The sequence below is a fragment of the Martes martes genome (genome assembly GCF_963455335.1).
Source record: "Martes martes genome assembly, chromosome: 9".
Lineage (NCBI taxonomy): Eukaryota > Metazoa > Chordata > Mammalia > Carnivora > Mustelidae > Martes > Martes martes.
The window spans coordinates 131,371,285-131,399,091 of record NC_137896.1 but is presented as its reverse complement, the minus strand read 5'-3'; the positions used below and the strand labels follow the sequence as shown (position 1 = coordinate 131,399,091).

At 37.9% G+C, this 27,807-nt stretch overlaps 1 protein-coding gene across 1 annotated transcript in view; it reads right to left on the bottom strand.

Moving 5' to 3' along the window:
- ROCK2 (Rho associated coiled-coil containing protein kinase 2) overlaps positions 1–27,460 on the bottom strand; it is a 138,395-nt gene extending 110,935 nt beyond the window's left edge. The window contains exon 1 of the mRNA XM_080814160.1: positions 26,842–27,460. Coding sequence (XP_080670286.1) covers positions 26,842–26,982 — 141 coding nt within the window. The 5' untranslated portion in view covers positions 26,983–27,460. The remainder of the gene's footprint in view (positions 1–26,841) is intronic.
- Between the last annotated feature and the right edge of the window lie 347 nt (positions 27,461–27,807).

The following is a 27,807-nucleotide window of genomic DNA, read 5'->3' as shown; positions in this document are numbered from 1 at the left end:
CACACAAGCCCTTGAAAGACTTACAAATAAAAAGTGATCATTAGATAATGTACTGTTCTTGAATTGTCTATCACACTGCAGACCTCCACTAAGGGTAGATCATATAGTTAATTAATCTCTCCACTTGGAGACAAAAAAGTAATTAAGAAAGATTAAGGGGTGCCTGGGTGGCTCAGTCGGTTAAGTGGCTGCCTTCACTCAGGTCATGCAGAGTCCTGGGATCGAGTTCCGCATCGGACTCCCTACTCAGCGGAGAGCCTGCTTCTCCCTCTCCCTCTGCCTGCCGCTCTGTCTACTTGTGCTATCTCTCTGTCAAATAAATAAATAAAATCTTAAAAAAAAAAAAGAAAGAAAAAGAAAGAGTAAAACCCCACAATTCATTTTTAGAGAAGCTCAACCTGAACCTAATAAGATTTTGGGGAGAATAAGTTGAAAAATCAGATTTAAAAGATACTCTAAAATCTGAAATCCTTTCAATGTTTAGAACATTTTGTATTAATCACTTTTCTAAAATATCTATTCAGCTTGTCCAAAAATAATGGTTACCAATTTCTTACACAGAGCTTCAAGTTTTTGCTTCAAGAAATAACCATAATAATGAGAAAAGGGGGTACCTGGGTAGCTCAGTGGGTCAAACATCTCACTCTTGACCCAGCTCAGGTCTTGATCTCAAGGCTTTGAATTCAAGACCACATTGGGCTTCATGCTGGGTATTCTATCATATGAGACAACACAGAAAAATGCTGATACTAAATCTTTTCACTACAGAATAAAAAAAAACCTTTACTGAAAGAATTTGTTAGATTATACTGATAAATACAGGCTACTCGGACATTTTTACTTTAATATGATCTCAACACAAGTAACACATTTTTTCATTATGTCTGCAAAAAATGGGCAACTAACTCTATTCTGCTTAGAAGAGGGTCATAATATTTTTTAAATGTCTGAAACTAAGTATTTCTAAAGAGAGTATTTTTAAAGAACATGTCATTTTGATGTGACCAGAAAAATTAAACAGAAATCTAATAAATTAATAAAGCACTTTGGAACAGTGCATGGCACACAGTGAGAACTACTACATGTCTTTTTTTTTTAAATTCCAGTACAATTAAGATGCAGTGTTCTATTAGTTTCAGGTGTATAATATACATATACAAATATGGAGTGCTTCACGAATTTGCATGTAATCCTTGAGCAGGGGCCATGCTAAATCATCTTTGTATTGTTCCAATTTTAGTATATGTGCTACTGAAGCAAGCACAAGAACTATGTCTTGCTAACGATATTACTATTATTGATGTTGATAATAACTTTAATGCAATATCATAAAAAGACACTATTCAATATGCTAAGCTTCAAGTGTTTATCATTAAGAATTTAAAGGAGTTTAAAATATCTTCTACAGTTTAAAGGAAGTTTTATATACAGCATTTATATCACCATTTTCCATTAACCATATTTTATACACACTTCTCACAACAGAAATCTCACAGGAAGCATGAGTTCACAGTGGCAACCCCTCCTTGGAACACTCCTCTAAGGAAATCCTCTTTTGAGTTCTATAAACCATCCAACCATCATAATTAAATATGTAACTAGGTCAGTTTCTAAAAAATGTCATTGTAAATACGTATTTATCTTCTCCATCAAAAGTCTTGAGTTCAAACCAAACTGAGTACAATGAGGCAAAAGTATTTCCATACACTGCATATTAGTAATATCTGGGGAGTTAGTATTTTCATCCAGGCAGAGAAACCTACATGTCAAAAAAAAAAAAAAAAAAAAAAAAGCCTGGCAATGAGAAGAAAGCAGCTTCAAATTAAGTTATTTAATATGGGTAGAATTTGGGAGGAAGAAGTGAAGTTACAAGAGATAGGGTTGGAAAAGTCAGAAGTCAGGTCATTAACAATCTTGTAAGAAATTATTATTATTTTGAAATTTTCCCTGAATGAGTGGGAAATCAGTTATTTAAGTACTTTAAGTTGGGGAATAATAGGATTAGATCTGCATCTTATAAGTAGTTCGGTTGGAGAGTAGAAAACAGATAGGAGGCTAGGAAAGAACGGGGAAGAGCATACCGCAACAACCACAGAAAAATGCGATGGTCACCCGAAGTGGGAAAGCAGCAGTCAGGTGGGAGAGAAATGAATCGCATGTTGGAGGTAACACTGACAGAATCTAGTGATACTGAACGTGAAGTCAAAAATGACAGATACCCAAATAGCCAGATTTCTGGCTCGATTCAAGCCAGATGGATTGCGGAATCACTAATCATAGGAAACGAAGGAGCTCTGAAAGCAAAGGGGGGGAAAATAATTTTGCTGTAGATACGCTGATTCTGAAGTATCCATGGTATATCTCAGTGGAGATGACTCATAGGCAGCTAGCTGACGTATGAGCCTAAAGCTCAGAGGGAAGCTTTCAGGCAGAAAAATCAAAATCATCAACATACAGATGATGAAGTCCTAGAAATAGACACAAGCTTAAGAAGGTGGCAAAGAATGAATAAAAAAATAGTAAGTAAGCAAGAATCCCATTTAGCAGAGGAAGAGAAAACAAAGGAACCTGAGATAAACAGCTGGAGATGCTCTGAGTAGGGTCATAGAAGCCAAGAGAGCAATTTGAGAAGTGTCAAGTACTTCTGAACATTCAATAAAATGATAGTTTTAGCAGCAAGGAAATCAACTGAGCAGTGTCAGCGATGGGACAGGATGGGAGGGAGATTATGGTGTACTGAGGAATGAACAGAAAGTGAGACAGCAGTTTGTTTTGCTGGTGAGGGGAGGGGCAAAAGGTAGAAAGAATTGAGATTTCTTGGGCGCCTGGGTGGCTCAGTGGGTTAAAGCCTCTGCCTTTGGATCAGGTCATGATCGCAGGGTCCTGGGATCGAGCCCCACATCGGGCTCTCTGCTCAGCGGGGAGCCTGCTTCCCCCTCACTCTCTGCCTGCCTCCCTGCTTATTTGTGATCTCTTTGTCAAATAAATAAAATCTTAAAAAAAAAAGAATTGAGATTTCTTTCTAGGAGTCATTTAGTTTTTTGTTTTAGGTGAGACATTTGAAGAAGTTTAGCCAAATGAAAAAGAATCCAAATTAAGAGAAAGAGGAAAGACAAACAGAATTAACCAACAGAAGGAGAGAATGAGATCCAAAGCACAGTTGGAGAATCAGCCTGAGAGAGAACGACGAACACCTCATCCACTGAAAACAGAAGGAAAAGTAAGAACAAATGGTACAGAAGAGATAAACTGGTGAGTCAAATAACAGGAAATTAAGGGATCTCCTTTTGATTGCTTCTATCTTCTCATGAAGTGAGAAGACCATCTGTGGAGCATACTTTGCTCAAAGAAAGAAAAGAATGTTTAAAACGGACCCTATGGAGAATGACAGAATTGCTCTGCCATGCTGAAAGCTCTTAAAGAAAGAGAGACCATGAATTCACAGTACCAGTAATAATTAGTAATTTTTTTCTCTATCAGTGCTCAACGACACCTTTTGTATAGGCCAGAGACACACTGATCCAAAATCTAGGTGCAAATGCATAGGATAGAAATTCAACAAGGCAAGGAAATTGAGAATTTTGGCAAGAGGTCTGAAGTGATGGACGGTGGATTCTTGCCTGCTTATAAAGGAAGCATTTGGTGGGGAGAGGTGTCAAGGAACTGCAGATCTCAAAAGCATCAATGAATAGGTTTAATAATAGGATAAGAGCTCAGGAACAAGATGTTTGAATAAATTATCTCAAAGATAAAGCTGATTTCAGGTAATGGTAAGGTCCAAAGTAGTTTCTTGGGAGTAAATAATTGAGTTAAGTGAATCTACACTAGAGATGAGGAATCTGTGAAGCCAGGGTCCTGGCTACTCTGTTCATATAAACACTGAATTCACCTAGAACGATCGCACAACCCTGCATGGAAAGGAAGTCTGTGAGTCAGAAGGCTATGTCTTCAATGATGTGAGACTCAGCAACAACAATTTTAACAGGAAGGTTTTATAGGCACTGCAGTGCAAAGTAAGAAAGAAACCACCTCTTAATTTTCTTACAACTGGGACCTGTAGAGAATAAAGGAAGGTACAAGTTCCACTAGAGGGGGCTTTCCCAAGGAGGAAGATAGGTGGTGTTACTTAAAGATAAAAGTAACATTCAGTAAAGAATTTGAAGATGCAAGTGATTATGTTTAACCATAGAACAAGGGTAAGAAATGTCTGAAAAAGAGGGGAAGACAGGTGAGGGAACAAGCGTGAGAAGAGATATGTATAATGACTTGTATCTTGGGCAGGAAAAGGCAATAACCATGTGACTAGATTTGGTGGGATCACTTCACGGAAAGACAGCTAAGAGGACAGGTTTCAAGAGTTCTCTAAAAGAAAAGACACCATGTCTCTCAGAGGTTAGCCAGTGCCTGCAATTAGAAAAGTCTATGTCTAGTGTGTCATAAGAGTCCTAACGCTTTGGGGGCGCCTGGGTGGCTCAGTGGGTTAGGCCTCTGCCTTCGGCTCGGGTCATGATCCCAGGGTCCTGGGATTGAGCCCCGCATGGGGCTCTCTGCTCAGCAGGGAGCCTGCTTCCTCCTCTCTCTCTCTCTGCCTGCCTCTCCGCCTACTTATGATCTCTGTCTGTCAAAGAAATAAATTTTTAAAAAAAATCTTAAAAAAAAAAAAAAAAGAGTCCTAACGCTTTGGAAAGAGCCAAATGAAGTTTGGTTAATTTATATGGGTTTCAGGCTACATGCTAAGACTATCAGGCAAAAGCCCCATTGGCTAGGCTTAGTCTGTAAGAACTGAGAAAAGCTCGCCATCTATCTTAGATAGTAAAAATCAATATTCATCTTTGACTATAAATAACCCTGTTTGGAGCTGCACTGTTTCACAACACCTAGTAGGGTATGATAAAGAATAAAAATATCTCATTAACCACATAAGACATTCCTCTTTTAGACTTAACTCTTCATTTGTAAAATAAAGGGGTGTATTAGAACCATTATCATTAAGAACCAACCCTCCCCCTACTCCAAAAAAGAAAGCAGCAAACCTTACATATAGACTCCCAGTTGGGAATCAGATTAGCCATTTGATAAAACTTCACAAACACACACTAAATGCTACAGGCTCTGTGCTAGTCACTGGGCAGAGACATGAAGATGACTACTATGTAACTATGTAAGGTAATGAATGTTAACTAAACTTATTGTGGTAATTATTTTGCAATTTACTTAAGTCCAGCCATTATGTTGTATATCTTAAACTTACATAGTGCTGTATATCAATTATATCTCAATAACACTAAAGAAAAAAAAGAAATTATCTTAAAAGCATTTATGCCCCGTTACCCTAAAAACTAGGTTTAATTCCCAAATTTCCAATAAGCTATGATATAAAAGTTAGAAAAATAATGACTACTACATGGTCACAACTGTAGGGGAGCTCATGGTCTGATATATGATAAGTAAATAATCATAATACGCAATGATTCTAATCACTTACAACAGAGAGTACTGTAAGAGCAGAGAAGAGCAGAGCCACTGCCCGGAGTTAGGGGAAGGGATAAGGAAGAATTACAGAAGACTTCACAGAGCAAATAAATTTGATGTGGATCTTTAAAAAGAATTAAAACTATGACTAACAAGTGCTCAATCTCATTAGTAATCTAATACTGAAATGCACATAAAAAAACAAAAGGAGATACTGGCTTTTTTTCACCTATGAGATTGGCAACGAAGGTAAAAGGCTGATAATATTTACCCAGCAAAGGTAAGGGAATATGTGTATTCTCATTATAGTTGGGATTATTTAGGAATTTTAAATGTGTACATGCTTTAATAATCCCATTGCCAGAAATCTACAGAAATATTCACATATATGCACAAAATTAGTGATGTTCACCGCAGCAATGTTTATAATAGAAGAAAGCAACAAAAATGTCTATCAATACTGAAACAGTAAAATAATTATGGCAAATCCAGAAAATGCAATACTCCCTAAAAGAACTAGATGAGTTATAAATTCTAACTGGATGGCCTCCAAATAAATTTAAAAAGCAAATACAAAACAATAGATATGATATAGATGTATTTTGGTTATTAAAAAAAAGCCCAATAAGTATTCCTACTTTTTATATGCAAGGAAAAAAGGAAAATGATACACCACCGTTATATGTATACACTGTTAATGCATATGAGGAAAGTGATACACTGATGTGTTGTAAAGTGGCTGTTTCAGAAGACTGAGATCAAGGAGAAAGGGCTAAGAGAGAACTTATATTTTATAATCACTTCTGTAATTTTTAATTTTTTAAATAGGCATGTATTACTTTTTTAATTTTCAAAATGAAGTTTGTTGGAGCGCTCAGTCATTAAGCATCTGCTTTCAGCCCAGGTCATGATCCCACAGTCCTGGGATCCAGCCCTGCATCGGGCTCTCTGCCCAGAGGGAAGCCTGCTTCTCCCTCTCCCACTCCTTCTGCTTGTGTTCCCTCTCTCGCTGTGTCTCTCTCTGTGTCAAATAAATAAATAAAATCTTTAAAAGAAAAAAGTGAAATGTTTTGTTTGGTTTTTCAAGTTGACAAAGCAGAGAACAAGAGGTAGCATTCCCGTTAGAGACAGAGACAGAATAGAAACAAAAGAGGATGGTATACTTATTCTGTTATTGGTGGAAGGATGATTGCCTCTATCCCTGGTCCTGCTCACTCTATTCCTTTTCACATCTCGGAAGATAAATCTACTTCCCCGATGCCCATTATCTGCACCATATATCCCATCAAGGCTTTTTCCTGCTAGTGGTCTTGGCTGGCTCAATCAGGGAAGCGTGTGACTCTTGATCTCAGGGCTGTGAGACTGAGCCCCATGCTGGGTGTAAAGATGACTTAAAAAAAATTAAAAGAAGACTTTTCCCTGTTATTGTCCCCTGATCCTGGGGCTCTTCAAAAACCCCTTCCCTTTACTTCTAGTGGAGGAGAGCGAGCGATAAGCACCTGAGCACAAGAGACCAACCACAAGATAGAAAACAGTCTATGCTGAAGTCTCTCTCTATTCTAAGAAAAATCACTGAGATTAAAAAAAAAAAAAAATAGAAGTAGATAAAATTCATTTCTTAATTCATAAATGCCACAACAGGTAAAGTATATAATGTATCAACCCTAACAGTGGCTATTCCCATACAACCTTCTCCCCATATTCATTTTAATTATGCCTAGATACTAATTCAGTTGTTTCTGGTCTGTAAAAGTACAAATTCTTACTCCATGAGGTTGTTAAAGAGTTGACAATAGACTTAAGTTAGCCTATTCTGTTAGCCAGATCCTAAAGCCCTAAATTGGGAAATTTGGAAATTATATGATCCAAGGAAATTAACTAGTTACTGATCACAGTAGCCATCAACACAGAATGATCACAACATATACTATTATGCTACTTTTAAATTTTTCTACATGATTAAATTATAATTGCCCTGGTATCCCTAAAGACCAGAATCTGTACCAGAGGTCATACAGCATAGTACCTGCTGTTTATCTTCTAAACCATTCTTTTGAAATTGTGCCTCCACTCACTTTTGTTACTAAAAGTAGGCCAAAAGTTGCTAAATTTAAGCCACAGATAAAAACTGCTGGTAAAACCCAAATGCTCCTTTAAAAGTTTACATAAAGTGTGATTAACATTTTTGCAAGTGAATAACACAAAGGCTTAAAAATTATGTCATGACTTTTCCTAATATTTGTATCAGGATTTCTGAAATTTAACATCACATAAGAACATCAGACTCTGCTTTCATAGTTCAGCATCATACCAACTCTAAAAGAATATATCTTAAAAAAATAAATAAAATAAAACAAACTAATATACCTTAGCTGGGAAAAATCGATACCTGGACTATAAACCCAAAAATGAATAAAAACAAATATTCATCGAATGAAACTATCCTCAGTGAATTGAAAAAATAAATATGCTAACTAATTTTTTATTCAGTGGTTTAGTACTTTAGAGAACCTATTATTTGCCAAATAATGTGCTACCATTTTTAGGAAAAACAGGTTAACACCAGGAGACGGATTCTGTACGCACAAATCCTTTTGAAGGCACTTATAGACATATATAATTTAGGCTATTTTACAGATAGTTCAACTCTCTGTAAACAAGCTTAAGTTCTGTACAGTTTACAGAACGCTAATACACAGGGTTAGCTTCCCACTGGATTTAATCTTCCCATCTCCTTGAGGTAGACAGATATAGGTCTCACAAATTATCAAAGTCAAGAAGATAATTAATAAAACATCTAATTAATCAATACCAGTCTTAGCTCTTCTGACACCAAATCCAGTGTTCTTGCCATTATACTGGTTCTCTTAAAAATACACTTAAAAATTATCAAGTCATGGGGTGCCTGGGTGGCTCAGTCGGTTAAGCGTGCAATTCTTGGTTTCAGCTCAGGTCCTGATCTCCATCCAGGTCAAGAGAGTGATCTCCAGCTCAGGAAACTGAGCCCCATGGTACGGCTCTGCACTCAGAAGAGGTATGCACTCAGAAGAGTTCTCCCAACTCAAGAGTGTGTGTGTGTGTGTGTGTGTGTGTGTGTGTTTAAAAAAATTCTTAAGAAATTCACTTGTTTGTTCATATATTAATAAAGGTTCAACAGAATCCATTTTATGAACTTATTTTAATGGAATGTTACTTATGGAAAATGATTTGAAATAAGTATATTACTTTCCAGATTCTTACACTTCAATTTCACAAATTTGTTGTAACTTCAACCAAACTGAACAATTCTGTTTACAAGAGAATAAAAAGCAGCACAATAAAATATTATGCCAGAGACTTACATTCTCCGTATTTTAAGAGATGAACTTCCATACATAAAAATCCCCTCTTACTAGCTCTCCCCCCAAAACTGAGTAATTAACTTATATTCAGTGTTTTACTTTATGACTTCCCTCTGAAGTAAACTGCATAAGCCAATTTTTACTAGAGTTTCCTTTTATTAGTTCTAAATTTAGTTTTATTTGTATCATCCGTTGGTCTCCTATTCTTAAATATGGGAAACAAATCTGTCTTCAGCAATGCCTCCAAAATTTTTAATTTTATAGCTTCCCCCTTTTCACAAAAATATATGATTTTACAATTTTTTTTTTTTAAAGAAAATTGTCCCTCAGAACAACCAGCCAAATCCTTTAGGTGAGTTTTTGCATTCTTTTACATTGTAACATCTTGCTTTTATGACTAAATTCTTGTTTAGCCAGAATATAACAACATTAACAAAACAAAACATATTCATACTCTTTTTAAATTGCAATCATGAATTATATAGTCCATAGCTATAGTCAGAAATAATGCCTCAGAGCTGCGTTAGCACGGATGTTGACATAACAAATCAAGAAGTCTCAAGTTAACCTGCATTTTGTTAAGTATTTAGAAATGGTGGAAAATCCTATGCAATGCTGAGGTATTATGGAATACAGTTTCTAATGACCAGATTGTAAAATATTTCTAAACTGAAAAAACACTTCCAGTGAAATGTTAATAAATCAGATGTAACACCTTCTAAAGATAACTGCAGAAATATATTATTAGTCAGTCAAAGAAGGACCATTCAGTTTTGGATGTTTCACATTTTACTTATCTATTCAGCAATAACTTGGGAAGAATGGATACACTTTAAATGATAAACTGTGGCCAAGCTTTAGGGCTTTAAAGATACTGTGTGTCACTCTATAGTCTCATAAATATTAATACTGCCTTGGCCACAGTGTGTCCAATTTTATTAACTACAAGATAAAATCTACAAAAAGTGAGTTGCTAAAGATTTCAAATACTAAAAAAAAAAAAAAAAAAGATAAAACTCACAACTGCTTTTCCTCTAATAGCGTAACTATTATCATAAGAATCAATAAATAAAAACGTTTTCAAATTTCTAAAATACTTACATACCCCCTTAACCACCAAAATTAAAACGGCCACACAAGAGGAAGTCTAATATGTAAATACTTGAGAAAATGAAAAACAGGGACAACTTATCCACTATGTAAAAATTGTCTGGTCTTCCCTTTTTTTTTTTTTTTTTAAGATTTTATTTATTCATTTGACAGAGAGAGACACAGTGAGAGAGAGAACATAAGCAGGGGAAGTGGGAGAGGGAGAAGCAGGCTTCCTGCAGAGCAGGGAGCCTGACGCGGGGCTCGATCCCAGGACTCTGGGATCATGACCTGAGCCAAACGCAGCCGCTTAACGACAGAGCCACCCAGGCACCCCTGTCTGGTCTTCTCTAATTTCCAATGATGTGAAGAGACATAACTGCAAAGAATGTGCATTTGAAAAAATCTAAACAGTAACATATTAATAAGATGACTGTTACATAACCAATAACTTGAAGGCTACTCTGAAAATAAAATTTCAAGATAGTTTAACATAAAGATTTTGAATATTCTACGTTGTATTTTTTTTTTGCTTGTTTTTAAAGAGACCACAAAATAGTTTTTGTGTGATTTTGTTATTTTTTAAACATAGGCACATTCATAGATATACATACACTGTGCTGCTTTAGCTGCTATGTTCTGAAGGACCATACATTTCTAGTGAAATTTTTCTTTCTGAATTAAATCAACTGTCAGTGATTAAACAGGCTGTTATTATTTCTCTGTCACCATTTATTAAATGTGAAACATCAAAATTATATATTTTCCAGGTCAAGTGTCTATAGATGATATTTCTCATGAAAGGATAAGATGCAGTATTTCTATATCATAATTTTAAACTGTATATTTTATCACAATAAAAATTGTTTTTCACTTCTATTTGAACTATCTTGTCTGATTCTTCCTTCAGAAAAGCTCAACAAAGCAAATTAAATTTCCTTCTAAAATAAAAAAAAAAGAAAAACCTCACTCTAATTCCTATGGAACTCTAAAAAAAGACAGAAAATGTGATGACCCTTGGTATTTCAGATTTCAGAAAATCTGGCACTTCTCCATTCTCCAGACTTTCCCACATATACAATTTTGTGTGCCAAGGGGATCGAGACTATTTGGTTCTGGTTTTGTCAGTCAGTACAAGAAGCAACACCTACAAATTTCTCAACCTTGGAACTGCAGATTAACCTGCGTCAGAATCACCTGAGATGCTTGATCAGAAGCAAATTACTGCCCCCACTACAGACATCTAAATCAGAGGATCTGACATCATTTCTACCAAATACCCTGGGTATGATTCTGGCTTCTAACAGATATTCTGACTTTCTGATTTCATCCAAGCCTTGGTGAGTCACAAAAAATAAATAAAGAAAAATAAATACATAAATATTCTCCTTCCCTCAGGTACATTTTCAATCCAATGTCCTCTCTGCCAATCTTTAAACTACAATATTGCACCTCTCAGCTCAGTAGCTCCCACAATTTCCTGCACTTGAGAACCATCTGTGGAACTTTTAAAACTTCTATTTCCAGGCCACATCACATACCTATTACATTGGTAGGAAACTAGGCATCAATATTTCTAAAGATTTCTAGTTGAGTGCTATATATATATATAAGATTTTTAAACCACTGTCTTAGCTATTGGATTTAGCAGATACAGATTAGACAATTTGTAATTTAAAATCACCTGTAAGGGAAACCTGGGTGGCTCAGTCAGTTAAGTCGCAAATCTTGATTTTGGCTCAGATCATGATCTCAAGAGTAGTGGGATTAAGACCCGAGTCAGGATTCCTGCTCAGCATAGAGTCTGCCTGAGTTTCTCTCCCTCTGCCCCAACTCTCATTCTCTCTCAAATAAATCAGTCTTATAAATAAATAAATAAATAAATAAAATAACATAATATAATAAAATTACCTGTAAGGGCCAGCACATAAACTATATTGTTACTAAGTTTTTAAATTTCCCAATTTATCTATACATTTCCTTTTTATTTTAATCCAGTAGGAAAATTTTTGTCAATTCATTTATTAAAGCTTTCTTAAGACGGCCTTTTTTGAAAGAATATAAGACAAAAAAGCTTTCATGTTGAACACAACTAAGATCATGCCATGCATCTAAAGTTCAAAGAGAAGTTCATCATTGTTTCATCTGCACGTTAATTTCAGTGATATTTTGAGAAATATAATCATTGAGAAGCCAATACAAAAATTCAAAGTTCATACTTTAGATATGTAAAAGCAACTCCAAATATTCTGTTTATTCCAGAGAAATTTTGCTGAATTTGGAATAGCTACTATATGGTTAAATTTTACAATATGGTTTAAATTTTGCATTAACTCTTTCCCCAATTCTGACTTGATATCTAACCTCTCTGAAAGAAAGTATTAATTTTGATATATTTGCCTCTAGTCTTTACTAATTCCAAAAGATTCTGTTTGTATGACCAGTTAGCGGCCCTTAGAGAAATCTAGTGATTCATACAGAAAAAATGTTTAATCTTGATTCTTTCAACACAGGCACACTGGTCAAACACAACACATCATTTTTAAGCATCCGACTTCAACTTGAACTTTATTCACTATGTAATACAATAAAATGTGGCCATATGTATTTAAATATATAAAAATCCCAAGTACCACAAACTATAACTCTGTAAGTTATCCCAAAAAGGTGAAACATTTTTTAAAATCATACTGATATTTACACATTTAATACTTGAAATATTTTTGCAAGGGTTTCAATATACAAAAACACATTTCACTAGATCATGCAGACCTCAAACTTCATGGCAGTTGGGCTATTACACTTTCTTTTTTTTTTTTGTTAAAAAGAAGAGTGGGGAGGGGCAGAAAGAGAGGGAGAGAAAGAATTGTAAGCAGCATGGAACCCCACACAGAGCTCAATCTCACAACACTGAGATCATGATCTGAGCCAAAATCAAGAGTCAGATGCATAACCAACTGAGCCACTGAGACCCCTCCAGCACACTTTCCTTTTAGAAGAATAAATATCAATACAAGCAAAAATTTTTAAATTCATCCTTTATAAATTAAAGCATCTTAAGCACTGAAAGAATTATTTCCTCAAATTTTCCTTTCTGCTCAAAAATGTCCCATTTGTGGTTATCTCATAAAAACTCAAAAAATGCAACATAAACTAAAACTAAACAGAAAACTTCAATTTCAGGGGCGCCTGGGTGGCTCAGTGGGTTAAAGCCTCTGCCTTCAGCTCAGGTCATGATCCAGGGTCCTGGGATCGAGCCCCGCATCAGCCTCTCCACTCAGCAGGGAGCCTGCTTCCCTTCCTCTCTCTCTGCTTGCCTCTCTGCCTACTTGTGAGCTCTGTCTGTCAAACAAATAAATAAATCTAAAAACAAAACAAAAAACAGAAAACTTCAATTTCAATAAGCATACTTTTTAGTATGACTTCTAAAGGAATCATACTGAAACACAAGGTAAAACAATAGGGTAATATACTGATACAGAATGGACATATATGGCAGCTACTTTTACATCTGAAAGAACATGGTCTTGATTAAATTTCAAAATTCTGCTCATAATTTAATCCCACAAATCAATATCCATACCACTTATGAGCAAAAAGTAACATCTGTATCCATATGTTAAATTCAGATGGGTACTCAAAGCATAAGCTAAAAGCTAAGTGTAACATACTGTTTAAAACACCAGTAGTTACCAATCACAGGAATAAAGTCATAAAATTAATAGTAAGAACGTCTTTTTAATTCTTATGTAGAATAGAAAAGTTTTATAAAGATAAATGTTGGCTCAAGATGAGAGAAATCAGTTTATAAGCTTACTCAAGATATTCAAAATAATAATAATAAAGAAAAAGGAAAGAGCAGCACAGAACAGAATGGAGAAACAATTAAAGACCATAATTTAAGTCAGAAGTACTTCAATTTGATCTGTATCTTAGAAATAACTAGTAGAGACTGCACTGCCATTATCAGGGCCTACAAGGCTCAGCAAGGTGCATTCATTACTTGAAAGCAAAAGGTACCACAGAAGGTTTTAAAAAAAATAACGCTTAGTAGTAATTAGGCCTTTCAGGTGGAGACACTAGTCAGTAGGATAATTTCACCTATAAAGGGCTCTGATGTATATGTACCTGTATTCTATTTTTAAACATAGGAATTGGTTTGTGGTATACAAAATCAAACTCCTTTTATTAGACCATACTCATGGTACCTTAGTAAAAATTTTAAAAACAAAATTAATAAGCACATGAAGCAGTACTCAGTATCATTTATCATGAGTAAAAGGTATTACCATGGCTATCATCACAAAGATAACAATGTCAAATGTTCTTTGAACATGTGGAAAAACTGGAACCTTCATACACTGCTGGTGGGAATGTAAAATGATACAGATATTTTGAGAAACACTCTGTCAGTCTTTTAGAAGTTAAGCATAAGGCAGGGGGAAAAGTTAAGCAGAAGCATACAATATGACCCAGGAATCCAACTCCTTAAAATCTATCTAAGAGAAGTAAAAACACATATCTGTACATATGGTGAATTCACAAACAAAATATGCTGTATCTGTACAATGGATTATTAGTCAGCAATAAAAAAAGGACAAAATAATGACATATGCTTCAACACAGGTGAACCTCAAAAATGTTACGGTAAGTGGAGGAAGGCAGAACAAATGACTGAATACTGTATGATTCCATATATACTATATGATTCATTCATGTGAATGAAATTTCCAAAGAAGAAAAACTTACAGACACAGAAAACATATCAGTGGTTGGCTTCCCTGGGAGTAAGGACTGAAGGCAAACATGCTCAAGGAAATTCTGGAGAGTTAATGAAAATGGGTTGTGATAACGTTGGTGGCACAACTTTGTAAATTTACTAAAAATCAGTATATTGTATACTTACAAATAGGTAAATCCTATGGAATGGAAATTATAGAATAAAATAAAAAGAATAAAGAGAACTAATAAATCTAGTAAACAATGATACCGACGTTCAGCACCTGCTGACCACTCTGAACTGCCAGACTTCTTTTTTGGAGCTTATTCTAAGAACAAGTAAGAGACTGTGACACTGTCTTCTCAACTGCTCTACATCTGCAGCCTGTATTTATCATTCAATCAACAACTGTCAAGGACTTACTACAAGCAAGATACTATGTATTGCTCTCCTTTGCTAACTGACAGTCACCATTACATACAGAAGAAAAACCATACTCTGAATTCTCTTCTTGGTGTAGCTGTCTTAAATACAATGCAAAGGGAACAAGAAAAATTAAGTACTTGGGTTTATTAGAGCAAGAATAGATTATTGTAAACAATAAACATTTTATTTTATTTTATTTTATTTTTTTTTTTTTTAAAGATTTTATTTATTTACTTGACAGACAGAGACCACAAGTAGGCAGAGAGAGAGAGAGAGGGAAGCAGGCTCCCCGCTGAGCAGAGAGCCCGATGTGGGACTCGATCCCAGGACCCCGAGATCACGACCCGAGCCGAAGGCAGTGGCCTAACCCACTGAGCCACCCAGGCGCCCCAACAATAAACATTTTAAAGCTAAATGAAAATCCTAGTAATCAGAATGCTTGATAATATCTGAAAATTTTTCAAAAGTCATTCATAGTGACTTATAATAACACTTTGATCCCTGATCAAAATTTCTCATGCCCTTTGGCTTTCTTTTAATTTTGCTTATCAATACTGCCTTACTATTAATAACAGCCAATATACCATTTTAAAGAATTTCGCCCTGTGAACAGACCCACCAGGTGTATAAGAAGGAACTGGATATATTTAACCAGAAAAAAAGTTAGGGGGCAGGAGAACAGATGAAACTCAATAAATCATAAAGGCTGGGCAACCCACACAAGGTATCTTTACTTCACCTAAAGCACTGAATAAAATTAGCTTAAATTCTTCCCAAAACAAATTTGTTTCTCCACAATCCAGGAAATGTCTAAATCATTATTCACGTTTCCTACTTGACCTTCAGTTAATTCTATCACTCAAACCTATCCTCTTTGCATATACAGATGTTTACTTAACTTCCTTCCTATAAATAAGTGACAAGAACATGTATCAAAATGTTTATCTGGGGAATACTTTAGTATCTCTTTAAGCATTATATATTTCTACAGGTTATCACTCCTGTTACTCAAAAAAGAATTATTTGTTAGTTCATTCAACAAATATTTACAGGACACAACAAAAGAAGACAAAAAAAAAAGATACATTTCCTAAAACAGCTTATATTCTGTTCATTAAATAAACTCAAAAACCAAGAAATACATAAGGAGACAATACTTAGTGTATTAAGCATTCCTCATCATACTCATACCAGTCATTAAGATACTACCAACCCTGTTCTACTCTTGTTTCCATCTAAAAAGTATCACTGGAGGAGGTTCTGCTATTCATTTCTAAGGCATATAAATCCCTAATAACAAAGTGTTAGAAATTAGTTCCAAGTCCATAACCTCTTAAAAATAAAGAAAAGTTTGGGGCGCCTGGGTGTTTTAGTTGGTTGACTCTTCATTTCAGCTCAGGTCACAATCTAAGGGTCATGAGCATGTTCGGCTTTGGGCTTAGCAGAGTCTGGTCCTCTCCCTCTGCCCCTCCCCACATGCTATCTCCGTCTCTCTCAAATAAAAAAAACAAACCTTTAAAAAAGAGAAAAAAAAGAAAATTTCTATCAGTTGTTTTATAACTAAAAAGTCTAAACTCTTAGAGGATAAGGAAAATCAGATGTTGAATAATAAGTAATCAATTAACTATAACAAAAAAATTTATAAAGCACTTTAGATATCTGAACGAACAATTCATACCTTATCAAAATGAAGCAACAAGCCATAAAATCATTCTTGGAATTATAGAAACATTCCCCCAAAGTATTATCAAAGATGAACCAAAAGTGAATCTCAAAATTTCCTTTTTGTCATACACACAAACACACAGAGAAGGGGGGGAGAGTAAGAGAATGAAAGAGAGGGAGAGTAAGAAAGAGAATGAGAGCGAGAGCGTAAGCATGCAAGAGAGCTAGCAAGATATGCTAACTATTGTGATCCAGATGCTTTCCAAAAAGATGAGTGAAGGTCATCTGGGACTGCCAGTTGCAGAATTTACACACATATCTCCATAATTCAATCGTATTTTAAAGAAAAAAAAAGTACAGATGAAAGAATAACTACAATCAAGGAAAAAGAAGAGACAGTTTTAGTAGAGATTCCAACCACCATGATTTCATATTAATTTAAATATTAAGCTCTAGGTAATAGAGTAACCTGCCAATAAAAAATGTTACTGCCTTTTTTTTCCCTCAAAAGCCATAAGTTGCCCTGAGTCACCAACATTCTCTTCACAGTAACCCTGATCACTAACAGTTATATATATATTTGAATGTAAGCACAGAATAGGATTTTATTTTTAAGTAGGCTACACACCCAGCGTGAGGCCCCCACTCAGGGCTCCAACTCACGACCCTGAGATCAAGATCTGAGCTGAGATCTACAGTCAGACACTTAACTGGACTGAGCCACCCAGGCACCCTCAGAAGGGTTGTATAGTTGTAGAATAGTATTTCCATTAAAAAACTCAAGATGCCCAAATGAAGACCAAATCTATAATCATCACCCTCTTTCCTCCCACAAGCACCATTCTCCAAAGAGGAAGTTGTAAGACAATACAGAGATACAAACAAAGGCTTCCAATTATTATTTTGGTTACTCTAATATTTATGACAAACTTCCTGATAAAATCTTCAATACCCCTACTTCAGAGTTTCCATCAAACTTCCAAATGGAACAAAAGTAACATTAAAGATAACATTAAAAATAAAATCATTAGGGGGCGCCTGGGTGGCTCAGTGGGTTAAAGCCTCTGCCTTCAGCTCAGGTCATGATCCCAGGGTCCTGGGATAGAGCCCTGCATCAGGCTCTCTGCTCAGCAGGGAGCCTGCTTCCTCTGCTCTCTGCCTGCTTTTCTGCCTACTTGTGATCTCCGTCTGTCAAATAAATAAATAAAATCTTAAAAAATAAAATAAAATCATTAGAGTACTAAAAGAAAATTCAGGTATATGATATTATAATTTTGGTGATGGAGAATGTCCTAAGGGGGCGCCTGGGTGGCTCAGTGGGTTAAAGCCTCTGCCTTTGGCTCAGGTCATGATCCCAAGGTCCTGGGATTGAGCCCCACATCAGGCTCTCTGCTCAGCAGGAAGCCTGCTTCCTCCTCTCTCTGCCTGCCTCTCTGCCTACTTGTGATCTCTGTCAAATAAATAAATAAAATCTTAAAAAAAAAGAGAATGTCCTAAGCATGACATCTAAGCTAGAAATCACTCTACAGTGAGAAGCCTGATAAATTTCACTATACAAAAGCTTCTGTTAAAGAAAATGACAATGTCATTCTATTTTTTTTCTATTTTAATTTTTCAGACAGATATTGATACCAAAATGTTAATTTAACTCTATGTGGGGATATTATATATGTAACTTGCATTTATATCTTTAATTTATAAGTTTTCTATAATAAGAACATATTATTTTTATAATTACAATAATTTACAGCTTTCTTCCCTTCAAAAAAACAAACTCTAGGGTTTTCAACCACAGTTGCCTGCCCATTTCCTTCAAGTAAAAAGATAAAAGTAGAAAATAAATCAATACATTTTGAATAGAGCTTGGTTAAACAGAACCATAACTAACAATTAAATGTAGTTACTGGGTGGTAGATAGACAAATAAAATATCCACCTATTAGAAAATTCATTTTTAACAAAGGCACCAAAGCAATTCAATGAGAAAAGAAAAATGTTTTTAAAAAACTGGTGTTGGTGACTATAGTTAACAATACTCTATTGTATACTTGAAAGTTGCTAAAAGAGTAAATCTTAAATATTCTCATACTAAAAACAATAGCAACAAACCACACAGTAATTATGTGAGGTGAAGGATGTGTTAACTAATGGTTACTGTGGTAAGCAACTGGCAATATATACATGTATCAACTGTACACCTTAAACTTATATAGTGTTATGTGTCAGTTATGCATAAAGCTGAGAAAAAAAATGGCGGATAGTGTGGACACTAAAACTGGCTTCACATCTATCCTAGACCTAAACATAAAAGTTAAACTATAAAACATCTAGAAGAAAGCAAATGAGACTCTTTGTAACATGGGGAAAGGTAAATGTCTTAGGCAGAAAAAGCAACAACCATAAAAAATTTTTGATTAAAAAAAAACACATATATTTTGACAAAGAACTGTATATAAGATAAAGAACTTGCATAAGTCAATAATAAAAATAAAGGAAAAAACCCAAATTTTTTTAAATGGGCAAAAATGTGAACAAATGTTTCACAAAGGAAGATACACAAATGGCCAGTAAGTGCCGAAAAAGTTTTTACCATTATTTAACAAAGAAATGCAAATTAAATTTACAATGAGCTACCCACTACCCACGCACAGAGTGGCTAAAATTTAAAAGACTGTGTTGGGGAGGAAATGGAACTCTCATTCACTGCTGTAGGAGTGTAAAATTACATGATCACTTTGGAAAAAGATCTGGCAGCCTCTCTCTCTCTCTCTCTCTCTCTCTCCCTCTCTTAAGATTTTATTTTTAAGTAATCTTTACACCCAACATGGGGCCTGAACTCACAACCCCAAGATCAAGAGTCATATGCTCCACCAACTGAGCCAGCCAGGTGCACCAATCAGGCAGTTTCTTAAAAATTAAACATACTTCTACCTTACGACCTAGCAATTCCACAACTGGGGTATGTACCCAAAAGAAATGATAACATGTCCTCACGAAGACTTAATACAAGATTGTTCTTAGCAAGCTTTATTAAAAGCCAAAGTATATAATATATAATAACCAAAAACTCAAAATAGCCCAGGTATCCATTAACAAGAGATGGCTAACAGACTATGGTTCCACATATATTGGAATACTGCTCAGTCAAAAGAAAGCAACAAGCTGTTGATACACACAAAAACATGGATGAATCTCAAAAACTATGATAAGCTAAATAAGCCAGATGCAAACGAGTAAACAGTATACAGAATTCTATTAATAAGACGTTCTAGAAGAGGCTAAAGTAGTCTTTAGTACAAAAAAAATCAGAAGAGTGACACAATATAAGAGAATGGGGTGTGGAATTAGCTGAGAAGACATGTAAGGAAGACTTCTGGGTTGGTAATAATGTTCTGTATCTTGATAAGGATTTACATTACACATGTATAATTTGTCAAAACTCATCAGTAGTACACTTAAGATTTGTGCATTTCATTATATGTAAATTTAATTTTTAAAAAGCCTAAACAAAAAAATAAAAGAAAATAAAAAGCCTAAACAAATACTGAACTCTACTTTAAAAAAATGCATGCTGAAGTGTTTAAAGGAGAAGCACAGGGCGCCTGGGTGGCTCAGTTGGTTAAGCAACTGCCTTCAGCTCAGGTCATGATCCAGGCAGGACTCAAGGGATGCAGTCCGACATCAGGCGCCCTGCTCAGCAGGGTGTCTGCTTTTCCCTCTGACCTCTCTCCTCTCGTGTGTGCTCTCTCTCTCAAATACAATAAATCTTTACAAAAATTAATGAGAAGCATACCCATAGCTACAACTTACTTTAAATGAATCAAAAACAAAAGATATAGTAATAGGTGGATAAAAGGAGGGATAGATGTAATAAAGCAAATATAGCAAACTATTAATTAGATGGTGAATATACAGATGTTCAGCATCAATTCTTTCAACCTTACTATGTACTGTCATATTTTCCATAATAAAATGTTGGGGAAAGGGGCACCTGGGTGGCTCAGTGGGTTAAGCATCCGATTCTTGGTTTCGGTTCAGGTCATGATGTCAAGAGGGAGGCCTATGCTCAGTGGGGAGTCTGCTTGAAATTCTTTCTCTCTCTCCCTCTGCCCATCCCCCCTGCACTTGCTCACTCGTTCGCTGGGTCTCCCACTCTCTCACTCTCTCTCTCAAATAAATAAATCTCAAAAAGAAAAAAATGTGGGGAAAAATTTGAACTCTACCCATTACCTTGTTAAGTTGAACATAGCGTATCTTAAAACACAACAATTCCACTCCTAAATATATATCCTAGCCTACAGATACTTCACATGGGCTCCAGTAATGTTCACAGCAATTCTGTCCACAATAGCAGAAAAGAAAAACTATCTAAATATCCATTAAATAGACTGGAACAATATACTACAGTTTATGGTAGCAGTGAAAATGAAACCACAATGTGGGTGTATCTTAGAAATTTAACTGAAAAAAGCAAGTCGCAAAAGAATGTAGTATGCAATACAAATTTTAACCTTTTTTAAAGTTAAAAAAGTAAGCTGAACGAAACACTACTGTTTAGAGATACATACAAATGTGGTACTCTATCTATAAAATAAAGCAAGGGAATAACAAAAAAAATTTCGGTGGCGGGGGGGCCTCTGTGGCTCAGTTCAGTGTCTCAATCTTGATTTCAGCTTAGATCATGATCTCAGGATCATGAGATCAAGGCCCACATTGGGCTCTGTGCTCAGCAAGGAGTCTGCTTGAGATTCTCTCCCTCTCCCTTGCTCATGCACACTCACTCTCTCTCAAATAAATAAATCTTTTTTAAAAATTTCAGGTTAACATGAGAGGATGCATGAAGACTGATCAAGCAGCAGCAACACATGGTACCTTTAACAGGCTAGTGTTCTGTTCATTAAATTGGGCAGTGATTTCATGAATGTTTTTTGTGTTTCATAATTCATATTTGCATGCTATATTCTCTGAATACTTAGAATATTTCAGAATTCAAAATGGGAAAAGAGGACTACTGGATCATGACTCAAAACAACAATTTAGGTTTCAAGATTATTCACTATTTCTTTATAACAACATTGTTTGAGATGTATATAAGTCTACACTGACCTTACTTTGGGGCAACATGTTTCTGAACTCAGAATTTTCTGGATTTTGGGGTGCCTGGGTGGCTCAGTGGGTTAAAGCCTCTGCCTTCAACTCAGGTCATGATCCTGGAGTCCAGGGATGGAGTCCCACATCAGGCTCCCTGCTCAGCAGGGGGTCTGCTTCTCCCTCTGATCTTCCCCCTCTCATACTCTCTCTCTCATATTCTCTCTAATAAATAAAATCTTAAAAAAGAAAAAAAAAAAAGAATTTCCTGGATTTTAGAATGGTAATAAAGTACATATACCATACTCAGTACATTCCTGAAAGTCTTCCTGCAAGTCTGCTGTAGCACCCTGAAATCAAACACATTAATATTTCTCCAAGGAAAGCTATTCCAATTATACCAAGAGGGACACAGTGATTATAAATATTCTAACATCAGATCAGGTCAGATGTTACGATCAAGTAAGTTTTACCAAAACTTGGTTTTCAGGATTCTTTATACAGCAAAATTGTGGGTGAGGTACTGTGGACCTGTACTTTCAAAGAGGTTCAACTTCACCTGAACAGCAAATTCCATATATCACTTTTTTAAACCTCTCTAGCTAATTCATTATTCATATTCATTTCTCTCTAGCATATTCATTATGCATATTCATGTTTTCAATGATCATCAAAACATGAGTTTTTGGTTTTTTTTTTTAAAGATTTTTATTTATTTATTTGACAGACAGCGATCACAAGTAGGCAGAGAGGCAGGCAGAGAGAGAGATGGGGAAGCAGGCTCCCTGGCAGGCAGAGAGCCCGATGTGGGGCTCGATCCCAGGACCCTGGGATCACGACCTGAGCTGAAGGCAGAGGCTTTAACCCACTGAGCCACCCAGGTGCCCCAAAACACAAGTTTTAAAGTAAAGTAATCCCATTTATACTATAAAAGCCCAACTTTTATTTCACAAAAGAAAAACATGTATAAAACAATTTTTCAATTTTTATTCTATCTTTATAATATTCATCCTTATTAAACAGTGGGAAAAAATATACATAAAATTTTACTTTAATTAGGCAGATAACCAGTACCTAGCTGAAATCTAAGCACTGTGATAAGAAGTATTTTCATACAGTTTACTGGCATAATGAAATCAATCAAATAAAGCATTTTGTATTCCAAGTCACTGAAATTCATAAATAAAATTTTTTTTTAAGTTTTATTTATTTGAGAGAGAGAGAGAGAGAAAGAGAGAGAACACGAAAAGGGAAGGGTCAGAGGGAGAAGCAGGGAACCCCATGCAGGACTCAATCCTGGGACTCCAGGATCATGACCTGAGCTGAAGGCAGTCACTTAACAAACTGAGCCACCCAGGTGCCTCATAAATAAAATTTTAATCACCTTTCCCCATCAACACTAGTCTTTTTCTTTTGTTTAAGTTTTTATTTATTTATTTGACAGAGAGAGACACAGCGAGGGAGGGAACACAAGCAGGGGGAGTAGGAGAGGGAGAAGCAGGGGCTCAATCCCAGAACCCTAGGATCATGATCCGAGCCGAAGGCACACGCTTAACGATTGAGCCATCCAGGAGCCCAACACCAGTCTTAAGTAACAGTTTACTCAAGCCTGAATCCCAGGTTATTATAGCCATTTGCTCTTTCAGGAAAACACATCAAAACTCAAAGGCACAGATCTTTAGAAAGATCTTCAGGGGCACCTGGCTGATTCAGTCAGTAAAGCATGCAACTCTTGATCTCAAGGTTGTAGGTTCAAGCCCCATGTTGGGTGTAGAGATTACTTAAAAAATAAAATCTTAAAAAAGATAGAAAGAAAGACATCTCTCTGGCATAATATTAAAGCACAATTCTTTTTACCATATTACTTGGGAAAGCAGTATGAGAAGTTGAGTCTTGAGAACAAAACATAGGTATTTACCAAAAAGTTTCAAACACTGCAAAAGCATACCATTGAAGTCCCTCCCCTCAGAAAAAGTATTACAGAAACAAACCTCTCCCAAAACTCTATTTATGGGGAGCCTGGGTGGCAGAGTCAGTTAAGCGTCCCACCCTTGGTTTTGGCTCAGGTTGTAATCTCAGGGTCATGAGATCGAGCCTGGTCAGACTCTATGCTCCATGGAGTCTGCCTGGGATTCTCTCCTCTCCCTCTGCCCCTCTCCCGGACTCCTCCCGCACTGCCCCTCCCGCACTGCCCCCCCCCCCGCCAGCCCCGCCCATACACTCTTTCTCTCCAATAATAAATCTTTAAAAAACAAAACAAAACCTCCTATTTTTAAATAATACCAAGCAGCCCACAATCTGTAACCACAAAAGGGATATACTCTCTTCAGATTAATTTAAGGACCTATGTAAAGCAAGGAGCATCTGCAGAGAAAAAAGACAATTTAGGGCTTTAACACTAACACAGTCTTAGAATCCAGCTTTACCTATGCTTGATGACTGCTAGCATTTTTCTAATGGCAAATACAAATTATAATGCTACACACTCAAAATTATATAGCAAGAAATGGTTGCCAATAAAACCATTTTCCCTTTCAAAGGAAACTTAGAGCAATTAACTATGCTAACTGCACACAGAAATGAGCTAAATGAAATAGCACTACTACTTACCAAGCACTGAGCTAAGCACTTTGCATGTAATCTCACCTAACATTTTTTCTACAAAGAGAGTTTTACCTTCTAAGAATAATTCTACAGTAATTTCTGGTATATTTCATCTTCATACTTTTGTCATCTTGGTATAGAATTTTAAATGGTACTTTCTGAGCTCCTAAATGAAGTTAACTAAGACTCATGGCTGTGTTTTTATTTGACTATATTACTTAAGTTTTCTCTGTTTAGAAAAAATACTTATTTTCTAGAGTAAAAACCAGAAGAAATGCTATATACAGTAAAACGATGATCAACTGTGATGCACAGGATAAATCACAAGGTTATCCAATCTTTAAAGTGATCCCAGCCATTATTTCATTAGTATTTCAGGAAATATGTTTTTATAACAGTCTTGTAAAGATTAATTCATGGAGTTTGTTTGGAAAGACAAAAATTTCTGGAAATGGATAGTGGTGATGGTTGCACGACAACACAAATGTAATTAGTGCCACTGAACCGTACACTTAAAAAATGGTTAAAATGGTAAATTTTAGGTAAATGTTAGCACAAAAAAGCCAAACTCATTCTACTATTTTGTCCAATACACATAATTTAAAGCTAACTTACTATAACACAGCTTTAAAAAATTTTTCAGCTCATCAATTTGCAATAGAAGCACTGCAACCTTGTTCCAAAGAAAAGAGTAAGGGACAATTTTTGGCCTGGTAAGATTTACTTCAACTCGGAACCATAATATTTAATCAACTAAAAACAGCAATAGCAGAGTCTGCCCAGTCAGCAACATCTAATGTCAATTCTCATACCAACAATACATCACCTTAACAAAAGTGTAAAGTGTCTTGGCTGTTTTGAGCACTCAATAAATGGATGGACCAAACTGTTTACCAAACGTGTAATGTTTCACTTTTAAAAACAGCCTTCATTTTAATAATTTAGAAAATACTTTAACAAAACAGAATGGATGAATATATTACAGGAATAATTAGCTTAGGATATTCCAATATCCTGTACAGAATAACCCGAATAATTGTAATTAGCATCAGTAAAGACCCACGAGATGAAAGTGCAGTAAAAAAGTGCCGCAAAAAAATTCTATCTGGGATTGAATCTGAACCTGATGAATACTTGCGGTACTATTTTTAGCTGAACTTTCTGGCCTTGGGTCAAAGTTTGGCTAGCAAAATACCAAAGTGAAAATGTTGGGAGTGAAGCCCGGAGTCTCTGCTTTGGCCTAGGAGAAGTTATGCCCTCCATGCAACCAGTCCTACACCCAGATGAAGACTGCTAAAGAGGGAGCAGGGTGTCACCATGCCATGAGAACACACAAACAACACAAGAATGGGAAAAGCGGTGAAAGACAACGTCAAAGACCTCCGACAGAACACAGTACATCACTACGTTCTGCTCATTGTACAGAGAGACACACTCTTGGGTCAGTTCCTGCACTTTGGCCAAACACCACTGAGTCACTCTGCAAATGATTCCAGAAACCTCAAAGGATAACCAATGACTTCTGAAGAAAAGTCAGTTAATCACTGGAAAGGGAGGAGACCCAGTTTTTCTCAGCGTACAGTCACTAGCTTTCTCCCAGCCGCGAGAAGGACTGAACAGGAATTGTGGTAGAGAATACCTCAAGGGTCCAAGAATCACCCACACAAATTCTAGCCCTCCCGAGTTAATTTAATATCCAGAGCATCTTTTCCACTTCCTTCTCCTCCCCGGGGTAACCGTCCGCACCCCCTTTTCCCATAAATACATCTTTACTGCACACTAAACTGGGATATACAATCGTCTATCCTAACAAAAATAAGAAATGAGAAGGCATTCTGTGGTGCATTTCTAATTCGTGAAACATACTCCTTTCTTAAGAGCCAACGAGCTGCCGTCACGAAGTTATTAATTTGTATTCCACAGCCTGCCTTAAGAAAGAGACGCAGTGAAAAGAAGAGATTTGTGCTACTCGACAATTCAGACCGATTCTTGGGCTCTGGCTCTTTGTCATCTACCCCAGGTGGGTACTCCCAACAGGGAGAGCATCAGGTTTCCCCGCTTCGACCCACGTCCCCACGCAGCATGCCATTCTTCCAAACTGCCCAGTCTGGTGAATCTAAGACAGCAAATCCTGCTCCCTACCTCCCCAAAGCGAGGGGAGAGGCGGGAAGGAGAAGAGGGGTGTTTCCTCCCAGGGCTCCGACACGGAGGCAGCCGGGGATGACACCCGCTCCAGGGGCGAGAAGGGGAAGGACCAGACGCGGGTCTCTACTGCTGGAACTTGGTCGCAGAAGTCTCCGGCCTCCCACCCGGGCCCGGCTGCCGGAAGCGGGACGGGGTGGGGCGAGACCTCCCTCCCACGGGTGGGTGGGCACAGAGGGGGATCTGAGGCAGGCGCTACGAGAGCGGGGAGGGCGCCCGGGCCCCGGCCACCTACCAGCAAGCTCTCCACGTTGATGGGCGAGCGAGGGTCTCGGATCAGCGCCTCCAGCTTCCTCTGGCGGCTCGCGCCCGCCCCGTCCCCCGGCACGGCCTCGGGGGCGCCGGGCATTTTCCCCGTCGCCGGGGGCCGGCTCATGCCGCCGCCGCCCGGCCCCGCACTCCCGCTCCCCGCGCTCCGGCCCGGGCGCCTCGGGGCCTACCGCCGCCCCCGAACCGCCGGCTCCGGGCGGGGCTCCGCCACGGCCCACCGCCCGCCTCGAGCTCCGGCTTCGGCTCTCAGCGTCGGTCCGGGGCCTGGGGTGGTCCACGGGGGCCGCCCGGCCCGGCCGGGAGCCGCGAAGAGCAGACGGCGTCCCCGCCCCTCAGTCAGATTCGCGCCGCCCGGTCCGCTCGTCCGCCGCGAGCTCCCTCAGGACTTCGAGGGCGGGAGCGGGGAAGCGGCGCGGCCACCGCCGGGGTGGGCCGCCCCGCCCTCTGGCGCTCCGAGAGGCTGAAGCCCGGGCTCCGACAACTACGGCCGCCGCCAGCCCGCCCCCATGCTCGCCGGGGCAGCCTCGGTCCCACAAGCCCGCTCCCCTCACACACTCCCGCACGGCTCCCGTCTCCGGCCGCGCGCAGCCGCTACCCACAAGCCCCTCGGGCCGCGGCCGCCGGCGCGCGCCCCCGCTCGCCCCGCCCCGCCCCGCCGCGCGCGCCGCCGCCCCCGCCCGCCGGCCTCCGCCTCCTGCCGTCCCTTCTCCATTTTTTTCCTTTTCCTCCCGCCGGTCCCGCTTCGCGTTTCTCCTTTTGGATCCTCCTTCCTTCCCCGCTTCCTCCTCCCCCTCTTTGAGTTCTCCGAGGGTAAACGGCCGGGCGCGCGGTGACCGCCTCGCTGGATCCGCCTCGCTCCAGCGGGGGGAGGGGAGAGCGCGCCCGGGGCTGGGGTCTTCCGCGGCCCGGCTCCCGCCTGACCCTGCCCGGG